The 12,711-nt window shown below is 35.3% G+C and overlaps 1 protein-coding gene across 7 annotated transcripts in view; it reads left to right on the top strand.

Annotated features, from left to right (window-relative positions):
* Positions 1-12,201, top strand: part of stat4 (signal transducer and activator of transcription 4) — a 50,368-nt gene extending 38,167 nt beyond the window's left edge. For 2 of the 7 annotated variants that reach the window (XM_087266196.1, XM_087266197.1), the window contains exons 14-24: positions 1,056-1,100; positions 1,289-1,372; positions 3,324-3,422; positions 3,566-3,701; positions 4,853-4,905; positions 5,018-5,112; positions 6,062-6,198; positions 8,304-8,495; positions 9,993-10,035; positions 10,154-10,256; positions 11,766-12,201. In XM_087266196.1, coding sequence (XP_087122322.1) covers positions 1,056-1,100; positions 1,289-1,372; positions 3,324-3,422; positions 3,566-3,701; positions 4,853-4,905; positions 5,018-5,112; positions 6,062-6,198; positions 8,304-8,495; positions 9,993-10,035; positions 10,154-10,256; positions 11,766-11,780 — 1,002 coding nt within the window. In that variant the 3' untranslated portion in view covers positions 11,781-12,201. 7 annotated transcript variants of the gene reach the window in all.
* The last annotated feature ends 510 nt before the right edge of the window (positions 12,202-12,711 follow it).

Here is a 12,711-nt window from a genome sequence, read left to right on the forward strand (position 1 = left end):
TTTGCTCTTTTATTTTGCGATGTCACAAATATACGTTTCAGTTTACAGTAATTATTTTTCATCATTTAGATTATTTGGCAAACATGAGGATCCAGAAGACATGTGAATAACAGCTTGCAAAATTGTTTTACATTTCACTTTTTTAAGTTTGTAAATAACTTCATAATGGGCTTTTAATTATTAGTTTTTGAAAAGTTTGTTACATTTCGTTTATATATCTTCAATATTTGTAATCAAACATTTACCCGGAAATTTTAAGTAAAGTAAAAGTACATCTGAGCATATACTTTAAAATATACTTAAACAAAATATTGTGGTCAATATGTATATAGACCATTAATTGACTGAATTTACAGAAAAGGTTCCACAGTATATTGTAATATACAGTTGAAACCAGAGGTTTACATACACTCTGTAAAAGAGGCACATAATCATTTATTTAAATGTCTGAAACTAAACGTTTTCTCTTCGGTCAGTTAGGATTACCAAAATAATTTATATTCGCTAAATGCCAGAATAATGAGAGAATTCTTTTATTGAGAATGTTTTATTATTTTCTAGACAGTCAAAAGTTTACAAACATTTCCTTAGTATTTTGTAGCGTTGCCTTTAATATGCGTAATTTGGGTCAAACGTTTTGGGTATTCTTCCACAAGCTTCTCACAAAAGTTTGCTGGAATTTTGGCCTATTCCTCCTAAAATAACTGGTGTAACGGAGTCAGATCTGTAGACTGCCTTGCTCGCACATGCTTTTTCATCTCTGCCCAAAAATTTTCTATTGGATTGAGTTCAGGGCTTTGTGATGGCCTCTCCAAAACATTCGCTCTGTTGTCCTTAAACTTCTGGTTTCAACTGTATATCGTTATCAGCATATGAAATGATGACTTACATTGCGATATGAGAGTTTTGTCACATCATCCAGCTCTGATTCTTGTATTGTTCCAAACCCATACACTGTTTAATTTTGTCTGTGGAAAATACTTTTTTTCTTATTTTTTGGTGAACTATGCCTTTAAAAGAGGGAAGGTATTTTATTAATGCTTTGTGTTCTGCAGCAGCTAAAAGAACGAAAGTGTCCTACCGGAGGAAAAGGAAATGAGGTAAGACTTTATAGGTGCATGTTTTCCCCATCTTTGAATCCCATTTTCTGCCCAATGCAATGTCTTGAGTCCTGTTACTTGATTGAGTTGTAGTGTGTTTGTAATTGAGTGTGGAGAGCATCATCCTGCCAGTAGAGGGCAGCTTCACACTGTATAGCTGACATTCATATATTGTGTGTCTCCTGCAGGGTCCGCTGTCAGTAACAGAAGAGTTACACTCTCTCAATTTTGAGGCCATGCTGATGTTACAGGGTCTGGATATTGATCTTGAGGTATGTTTTTACATATATTTATTAAATGCATCATGTTGCAGTATGTACTGTATTTGGGCTTCATGATATTGGAAAAATCTGACATTGTGATGTTTTGTATTTCTGTGATATGAATATGAATACAATTTAACTCACCAGATGGCTTAAACCGCTATTTGGTAAGAATTTAGGTACAGCAATTGAATAATCAAATGTAAAATAGCACTGCATAGTCTTCATTTTAGGAATAATTCAATTAAATATTTTTTTATTCATTCATTTATTTTATTTTCGGCTTAGTCCCTTTATTAAGCTTGGGTCGCCACAGTGGAATGAACCACCAACCTATTCAGCCCATGTTTTAAGCAGCGGATGCCCTTCCAGCCGCAACCCATCACCAGGAAACATCCATACACACTCATACACACTCATTCACACACATACACCACTGACAATTTAGCCTACCCAATTCACCTACAGTATAGCGCAAGTCTTTGGACTTGTGGGGGAAAGCGGAGCACCCGGAGGAAACCCACGCCAACACGGGGAGAACATGCAAACTCCACACAGAAATGCCAACTGACCCAGCCGAGACTCGAACCAGCAACCTTCTTGCTGTGAGGTGAAGCCTCTGCACCTCAAGCCACTGCACCACCACGTTCCCCCTAAAATGTTTTTATTAAACTTAAAAATGGTACAGTTTCTTGTGCCTGAATACCTTAAACTCAGTTTAATACGTTCATAGTCACAACACTTAAAAACACATGCAAGCGATAATCTTTTGCTCCATTATAGTAAAAATCTTCAATGACTCCATATATCCCATGTTCTAAACTGTGGTACCTGCTCACCTGTAATCCCAAATTTAACATAGCAGATTCTGCAATGTGACTATTGCCAATGCACACATTGCTAAATCGATGCTAATTCGACCCATCGAATAATGATGAGTAAATAACTAGCCACAAAACGTAATCAGAACTCTGTTACTTGTACAAGCAGTTTTATTACAAGGTACAGAACCAGTAGGTAGTTAAAATATATATTGGACACTTTCAATTCGCTACAAACATGCCAGTCAACAACAATGAGTAGGCAAAAGGAAAAGAAAAATACACTCAAACATCCATCGCAAAAAAAAAAGTTACATTATTGAAAAAAGTATGATACAGCATTAGAGCGACCGTCACACACTTGTCAGAGCTCGCCAGAACTGAACTGAGCTTCCATACATGCGTGCTTACATCTTAAAGGTAAAAAAACCACAGAAGAAGTCCTCTTAAAGGGGACATGACATTTATACACAATGCTTATCTAACATTAAGCTACCGTTACAATATCACAATAATTAACCTTGAAAAAAGCAGCGCAATAAATACCAGACTGCTGTTGTGTTTGCAATAAGGAGGGACGAGGCTGAATCCAGCTTCTTATTCACAGCTTTTTATTGACTATATCCGGTCCACCTTAAAAACCGTGACTCGTCCGTTTTTCAGCCTCGCGCTCAAGTAAACACAAAATAGTTTTAATCTAAGCAAGGGCTTATTATGCGGTCCAGGCGCCATCTTGTGGATAGACAACATCGACCGTCTTTGGTCTACAACAGTACACAAACTCTCTCAGATATTGTAAATATTTTAAAATAGGCACTATTCTTACAAATAAACTGCATAGTTGCAATCTAAACAACTACATTCTCGACTAAAAAGCCTCAAAAGTACATTTTGTTTTCTAACAGCGGTAATATTTGTCAAACTGTAGTGTCTCTTTGCTTGTTGCTGGCTGCATGTGGGCGGAGTAATACACAGAGGTGAAGGGTGAAGAGGCCTTTGTGTGATGTTACTGGCAAAATATTGCACGGCTATCAGCCAATCAGATTCAAGAACCAGACAGAACTGTTGTATAAATATATTTATTATGTTAGAAATTAAACCTAATACAGCTTACAGTGTTTATATTTTCTCCTGTCTAGACTTGCTCTCTGCCGCTGGTGGTCATCTCTAATGTCAGTCAGCTCCCAGGAGGCTGGGCTTCAGTCATGTGGTACAACCTGCTCACGGATGACCCAAAGGTCAGATTCTCACACCTCTGATACAGATATCAGAGAATGCATGTCTAGCATAATATCTAGTATCTAGAAATGATGCTTAAGATCTACATTTTACTGAATTCGACAGGCAGTTAGTTATATGTGACCTTGTCTGTCTTGTGTAGAACCTGGCCTTCTTCAGTAACCCGCTGCGGGCGAGCTGGAGTCAGCTCTCTGAGGTGCTCAGCTGGCAGTTCTCGAGTTTCGCAGGCCGAGGGCTCAACAAGGAGCAGCTAAACATGCTGGGAGATAAACTTCTGGGTATGTTTTCTATTCTGACACAAAAGAGTTAAAAGCAGAGTTTGGAAAAAGTGCTGCAAAAGTGGGCGTGGTCAATTCAGATTATTAAATTTCACTCTTATTAGTATTACATAAAACCTGCTTAATGGAAACGCCAAGATGTGCATAAACTAAAAGAATGTGAATAGAAACAAACTATGAGTAGGATAAAGGTTTTATTTGGTATGACAAAAATGAGCATAAACTGCAATGGAAACACAGTTAATGAATAAATTCCAGCATGTACATCAAAAGTGGTTTTGTTTTAACAGATCACGATGTGATAACAAAAACGAGCATGATGGGACAGCATTAGTTGACAATCCAGCAGACTGACCACAATGTAAAACATCTTAAATGTTGTTTTGATCATAGTGAAATCTCTTAATGGCGGTCATCACTGACTACGTTTACATGGACATCAATAATTCAAAATTAATGCAATTAAGACAATACTCTGATTAAGCGTTAACCATGTAAACAGCGATTTTTGATGAATTTGATTAGATTAAGGTCATAATCGACCTAAAGAGAAATCGAATTAAGACATGTGGAGTATGCCGATTTTAGACGCATTATTGAAGTGCATTACAGACATGTAAACACCTTAATCAAACTATTACCGTCATGTACTGTAGGACTTTTCACAGTGATTTGCGACAGGATAGTACACACTCGCATGCGCACACGGTGTTTGGCAAAGTTTTAATGACCTTAAATTTATAAGACTGGTCTCTGCATTAAGATATAAACAGATAAAAAAGAAATATTCACAAAAAAACAGTATTGAGTCCCTATACCAGGCTTCCCCAACTTCATCTTCTAATTGAAGAGCAAGATATTATTATACCATATAATTATACTATATGAATAATTATACTATAATTATAAATAATTATGACAAATCCAATTGCCAACAACTTTTGCACAGTACTGTACATCAAGGGGTTGTTAAGGATTTTATTTGTAAGACACTGCCCTAGTGTTGATTGCTCAGCGTTTAGGGTTTTATGAATCTATAATGTGTTTGTCATTTTTTATGTCATTGTCAGTTTGAATACACTCTTTCATTTTCCCTTACATTTTATTAATAAACTTCATATCTAAACAGTGCTTTAAAATTGTTTCAAAAGGTCAACATGGTTCTTATAATGACTGCCAGGTTTCTTGGTCCAAGTTCTGCAAGGTAATAATGAATGAATATAATCCCACTATTATCTTGCACTTACTGTAAGCATCACAAAAAGTACAATAATATAAATCTAATGGTTGTTGTTTTTTTCTTATTGCTCTTTTAGGAGGTCATACCGGGAAAATCCTTTAGTTTTTGGATGTGGCTGGACTCTATCTTGGACCTAATTAAGAAGCATTTACTTCCTGTATGGATTGATGGGTCAGTGCTTGCATGTAGTTTAAGCTCAACTCTAAACAAGTATTAGCTGGTTAACATTGTGGCACTCAAATAAGCACACATAACATAACATATTATAACATGACATACTGGGTAAAATAGGTCTATTTACAGTTAGATTTGACTGGTAAGCTAACAAAAATATTCTAAAACTGTTAATGTTCCCATCAAGTTATGTTAAATTCAGAATTTTCACTGAAAGTTCAAAACGTTCAGTATTTAATTTTTTTAAAAAAAATTTTCATTTTATTATTATGCAAACATTGAGGCATAATGAGTTCATTTAAATTAAAATGTTCTCATCATTTCCTCACATTTTGTTGGCTCTAACTGAATGTGTTTTTTTGTTGAATGCAAAACAAACTATTATGAAAAATGCTGGAAAAAATAGCAATTGATATCTATAGTAGGAACAAAAAATAATAATATGGAAGTCAATGTGTGTTTTTACCCTATGATTCAGAAGAATGAAAGAAAGAAATAGATGCTGATTATTTGATGACACAATTTTCATTTTGGGGTGAACTATTCCTTTAAATATATCTTAAAATGTTAAAACAATAGTAATAATACTCATAAAACATTGCATAATCATTGCAACTAATCCTAAACCTAACCCTAATCCCTACTCAAACCATACAGTATGTAAATGTAGTTGATAACATGACTAAGTAGTTCAATCCATCGTTACACCATAAAAAGGACACCATTAAATAAACTGTACCCAAACCTTTGTTCATCATGACCTTTCCAAATCATTAGCCAAAGTTTGAGAGTTTTGTCTCTTAGCTGGGATATAATTATTTGAGCTTTCTATTGACTTTTCTGCAATGCTGAATGCTTTTTTTCTGCCAATATTAATGCAATGCATTCTGGGGCATGTGAGAGGTACATCAGCAACTTCTTACTCTGATCTTTGTTTGTTTTTCAGTTGCATAATGGGATTTGTGAGTAAAGAGATGGAGCGTGCTTTACTGAAAGAGAAGGAGCCCGGAACGTTCCTGCTACGCTTTAGTGAAAGCCATCTTGGAGGAATCACCTTCACCTGGGTTGAACAGGATGAAAATGGTTTGTGCTTTTAAGACGGTCACGAAATAGACATTACAATAGTATTTCCTATTGTTTAAGAAAGATAACAACATACAAGTATGTAAGTTGCTGTGCTTGCCTGCCCACGCAGGTTAGAGGTCTTAAAGTTTAAGGAACTTGAGATTGTTTTGATTTCCCTCGATGAAACGCTGTCTTGGATTTGCAGAGGGAAATTCCAGCCTGGATTTGTTCCATGCTTTAGAGATGCCTTTAATACGCTTACAGCTCAGATCTGAGCATGCTTATCTTTATGCCTTTATTGTATTAAATACAGTGCCAAGCATAAATGAGAACATGCCTTACAGATCTCTCTTATAAAATACTAAATATGTTATGCGATTTATAGCATTACATGTTATAGATATTTATGTATACAGTATAGTACATTAGATTAGTCAGATTAGTCCACAACTGAAAGAAAATCATTTAAGATCACAGTGCAAAAATAAGTATTAAAATAAATAAGGTTAGGGTAAAATTTTAATAAAATAAAAATAAAATAACAAAATATTTAATAAAATTTGAATTAAGAGGAAAAATTCATATAACATTTATTTTTGGGTTCTTAATAGCAGGGTGTCCGCAGGGTCTTAAAAAGTTTGACATTTCAAAAACAAAATTTAAGGCCTTAAAAGGTTAAATTCACTGAACTATTTTATTGTACGTCTTAAAGGTGCTGTATGTCAGTTTTTGACTCTTCTAAAGCATAAAGATACCATAATATGTTTGCAGATATTTAATAAACATGCTAAGTGAACATTCATGTTTATCTGTAAAACAAAGCTTGAGTTAGATATTCTGCTTTGAAAATGTGCAATACATGCTGGAACAGCATCTTTGTTTTGGTCTCTTTAACCCCCCCTGCCAGTTTAGCCCATTCTATTTCAGCACTTCTAACCCTAACCCTAACTCAAGATTTGCATTGATAAGCAATTTGGCTGTTTGCACCAGATGAAACACAACAGAAATTTAATTACAGCCATTCAGAAGCACAGAATAGTGCACTTACTGCACTCCAACAAAATGGTAAGGTGTATAATCTAACAATACTTATTAAACCTCTTTAACATTATTAAATGTACATGGTGAATTACTGATATGTGTTGGTTTGCACAGTTCTAAAGTTCAATTTCAAATTTTAAATTTTATTTTTAAGATCTAAGGTGAGCTGTCTGCTGCTGCTTTCAGTAGTATGGCAATAAATGTCATGTAAAATGGCATTCAAACTTTCAGAAGCCATATCTAAAATAGGTGTTGGTTAGGACAAAAACTAAATGGAAAATATTCCTTCTTTTGCATGCCATTGCTTTTATTCAGAACCATACTAAATCAGCCTTAAATCAGCGTTTAGCCTAGATAGTCAGGCACACTTCTGTTGGTGTCGTCAATCTGGCAACCTGTGCTTGCGTGTGTTTTTTTAACCAGGAGTGCGATACCCAGTTCAACCACTGGGTGTCAAACGTACATACTGCTCATTTAAATAATATTCATGTAAAGCTAACCAATCGGGCTGACACCCTTCCAATCACCAACAATCCATCTCAATAAAACTTAACAAATCTTTATTTATAACTCTATTTACCAATATTGTGTAAATATCTTCTTTGCAATAACTTTTGTTTAAATGTTCTCGATATATGGAACATTGTCCATATACGGTGAGCACACTGACCTGGACAGTTGTGTATACATTTAGTTTATTAGTTTAAAAGCTTAAAAAAACATACATACAATTATGCTTTGCTTGTCTTGGCACATTGTTTGAAATATGCAACAAAAAAATTATTCATTATTTTCTTTTGATGGGGGAAGTAAAAATCTTTTCTAGCCCAACCGTAACAGCAGAAAAATCCCTTCCGTCTCGACTGCAGAAACTCAAGCCTGCAGAAACCCTGAATGCATTACTGTATGTTTTTATTCCTAAAGATGTTAGGTGACTACTTAATAAAGTTGTATTATTTAAATGCACCTAAATATAGACTATATTCACTGATAAATGGATACAAATATTCATTTTCAAAATACTCATAATCATTTATGCTGAGCATTGTATGTTTTTAAATAAACCTGTTTCATGCCTACAGGAGATCCAAAGTTCATCTCTGTCGAGCCGTACACGAAAAACCGCCTCAACGCTTTGCCCATTGCTGACATAATCCGCGACTATAAGGTCATTGCAGACGGTGTTGTTCCAGAAAATCCCCTAAACTTCCTTTATCCAGACATCCCGAAGGACGAGGCTTTTGGGAAACATTACAATAGCCAGCAGAACAAAGGTTAGACATCTGTAAACTCTCTCTGGAATATAATAGTCCCATATATTGTGTACAACCTAAGTTAACAATCATGAAATCTCATTCAATGTCTTACTACAGTGGCCAAGAGAGCTTAACGTGATGCAATTTAAGAAAATACAAGCAATTAAAAAACACCAGCAAATTCAGACCTTCATCACTTTGACGGCAAAAAACGTGACGGACCCGGCTATTTAGGCTAGGGTTTTTAGGCTTATAATATATAAAAGACAAGGGAGTTATTTTGTTAATAAGGATGTTAAAATAAACAAAAAACCTCACCTTTCATGCCCCATTCTCACTGGGCTTTAGCATCAACGCTTCCCATTCACTTTACATGGGTGACGTCAAGTCTTGCTGAATTGTGGAGCTGTCCTTGCTGAAAAAGTTGGGAATTTTTCAACTATAAGTGCCAACGGAAGCGTCAGCCAATCTGATCACTTTATGCAAATACCCCAGATCAGACAGTAGCCGATTGCGGACTAATTTCATTGGCTGACACTGCTATGATGATTGCGTCACTTTCAACTTTAGAATCACCCTCCATCAAGTGTTGACGCTGAAGCCTTGTGTGAATCGGGCGTCAAAGATCACAGCACAATAAGCAAATCCCAGCCAGTCTGTCATGTTTTTGGGTCCCCTTGAAACATTTTCGTTGTGTTCTGTGCTATTTGTATGTGTTGTGAGAAATTGCAGCACGCTTTCTTAATTTCAATTTAATTCAATTGATGTTTATTTCTATAGTACTTTTACAATGTAGATTGTGTCAAAGCAGCTTAACATAGAAGTTCAAGTAAATTAAAACTGTGTCAGTCTAGTTTAGAGATCTGCGCAGGACTGGATTATTAATCCCGCTCCCACCAGGTTTTATTCGCACACGACCGCTCCCACCGCATATTCAGTCTTCGTTCACCCACTGCCTAGTTCACCCGCCTAGTTTTCTACCCGACCCGACTGTTCCAGCTAAATTTAGATCTAATCCAAATCCATCGATGCGTAGCTCCACAAGTCCCAAACCAAGCAAGCCAGTGGTGACAGTGGTGAGGAACAAACTTCACCAATTGACGAAAGTGGAAACCTTGAGAGAAACTAGGCTCAGTTGGACACGACCATTTCTCCTCAGGCCAAGCTTCTTGTGCAGAGCTGCAGTCTAGGTTCTGGAGGCAGGAGAATACTGGACGTCCATCGTGGAGAAGCTGCAGGTGTTATTAGTTTGCATTGTGAGAATTTGCATCACGTTTGCTCTCAAGCCGATGAAGATATTTTCTTAATTTGCTAGTGTTTTCTTAAATGCAGCACGTTAACCTCTTTTGGCCACTATAACATACTCTATTTAGTGAGTAAAATACAGTCACGTATTTTCACTGTATTTACACGGAAAAGCTGAAATATCATTCATTTTAATCTCATTTTATATTTGATTCACCATTCTAAGGTTGACCTTAAACCATTTCTCTAATTTGTTGCTTTCTTTTACAGTTTGTCCCTATATTCCGACACATTTAGTTCCAATTTCCCATCGGTACGAACATCTTCATTCCTTTCAAATTAATATGCAGTGTTATGATTTGTAGATTCAAGTGTTGCATGTTTGCATGAACTGATTCTCATGATTTTTGGGGGGATTTTCTCAATCTCAGCGTTCCAGCACAACATTCATGTTCCTCTCCTGAGCCTCCAATGTCTCCTGGAATGTATGAAATCATCACCCAGCACCTCAGTCCCTTCGAGTTTGAGAGCGCTGTAAATAATTTTTTAAACATACTTCAAAGCTTGCTGAAATAATGATGATGATGATTTATGAGTCAAAATATCCAGTTTAATCAAATCTATAAAACTAATTTTATATGTAGTAAAGTGGACTTTAATGTCTAAATAACTTTAGAGAAAATTAAATGTCAAAATGTGAGTGAAATAATCTTCCTGCACCATTTATTGTAACAGACGATTCTTCAGATGATTAACTATTTTTCTAAATGTCCCTTAAACAAAATATACAGCAGAGGAAATAAGTACTGAACACGTCACCATTTTTCTCAGAAAACTTATTTCTAAATGTGCCATTGACTTGACATTTTAACTGGATGTTGGTAACAACCCAAGAAATCCATATAAACAAAGAAAACAAAACTAATTAGCTGACAATGTGTAATAAACTGAGATGACACCAGGAGAAAGTGTTGAACACATGATGAAAGGCAGGGGTAGAAAGGCAGTGAAGGCCCAGACAGCAGCTGAAATCTCTCAGCAGTTCTTTACCCTCTGCCCTTCCTCAGTGTAAATCAATATTAACTGCTTCAGTTCAACATCTACATTAGCAGGATGATGAAGATGAAACCACGGTGGACATATCAGCAACACAATGGTCCAAAACACAGCCAAGGAAACTCTCAGATGCTTTCAAAGAAAGAAAATCAAGCTGTAGAATGGCCTAGCCAGGTCTCCTGACCTGAATCTAATAGAAAATACAAAATAATGATCAGATTTGAAAGACGAGACCCACAAAACCATCAAGATTTTTACGCTCTGTGAAAAAAACACACCTGAGCAATGCATGTGGATTCATTCTCCATATGAGAGGCGTCTTAAGCTGCCATCACCAAAAAGCCTTTTATATAAAGTATTAAATACATTTCAGTAGTTCAGCACTTTCTCCTTGTGCCATTTCATTGTTATTACACACAACTCATTTTGCTTGTATTGTTTGAGTTTTTACCAAAATCTGGTTCAATTCCATGTCAACAACTCAATTACAAATAATATTCCCAGGAAAGAAAACATGACGTGTTTAATACTTATTTCCCCCTTTGTATTAGTACATATAAAAATGTTAGACTGAATGACATTTTAGTGTGTGTCTTCTGCAAATCATAGTGAAAACACAAGTCATTTATTTATAATTGGCTCAGAAAAGCTTCATCTTTGACGAATAGCAATTGTAGACAAAGTGACGGTTCACTCAAAACTGAACATTTCCTCAGCATTCATTCACATTCAGTTAAACACAAAGATATACTGAAGAATGCAGAATCCATTGACATCTATAGTAAGAACAAATATTACTAAAGAAGTCAAAGGCTATTCAACATTCTTCAAAATATCTCTTGTGATTCTGACAGACGACAGAAACTCAAACTGATTTGGAACAAGTTGAGGAAATTTTCACTTTTAGAAACTGTCCCTTTGATTAAGTTGAGTTAATTAAGCAGATAGAGAACATGACATGACAGTGTTTTCTTGTTTACATTGCAGATGAGTTCACCCTAGAAAAGGCGACGACAGCAATTCAGATGGATCCAAGAATTTTGATGGGTTTAATTCTATCCGTCTTTTTATTATGGTTCTCTTTACCATTTTTTACTTTTTTATACATCACTGTACTATCTATATATATATATATATATATATATATATATATATATATATATATATATATATATATATATGTGTGTGTGTGTGTGTGTGTGTGTGTGTTATATATGTTCTGTCATTCTCATTCTAGATCAAATCCTGATCACAATATTGGTTGGTAATTAACCATTGTCTGTAAAGGCTGAGGATTTCTGTAAATTTAGATTTATTCAAACATTAATCTGGTTTAAGATTATACTAAATTTGACTGTTTATGTATATATTATGACAAGCTTGTTGTTTCTGTTGTATTTTTAAATAAATAATTTTAAGGTTTCTCTCTGGTGTTGTTAGTTGAAAGAAACCGTAATAGAAATGGAGTTTAGTGAGTATCAAATATGTTGGTATTACACTCTGGGGCTATTCCAGAAAGCAGGTTATGTGACGTATTCAGATAAGTCAGGATATGAAAGTGCATAACCTCAGCTTTCAGTTCCAAAAACTGAGGTAACTTCAGTAAGGTTACTAATGCTCTGAACATTGCCTAAACTGGTGCAGGACAGGTTATGTTTCATGTTTAGTTCTCCACTAAGCGTTATACACTGAAAAAAGTGAAATTTACACATTCAAAGCAGGACACAATCCCAAAAAAATGTACATTTAAAGTACATTTTTATATTGAAGTAAGTGAAAAAAAATATGGTTAACCTGCCTTAAAGTAAAAACCAACACTCTTCAAAAGAATTAAAGCATTAGTTTTTCTCAAAATATTTTTCTTCAAACCAGCAGTTTTCATGTTATGTGACCGACCACATCAAAAAGAACTGATATTTATTTTCCTTCAGCT

Source organism: Danio rerio, chromosome 9, assembly GCF_052040795.2.
Source record: "Danio rerio strain M-AB ecotype USA chromosome 9, GRCz13ab, whole genome shotgun sequence".
NCBI lineage: Eukaryota > Metazoa > Chordata > Actinopteri > Cypriniformes > Danionidae > Danio > Danio rerio.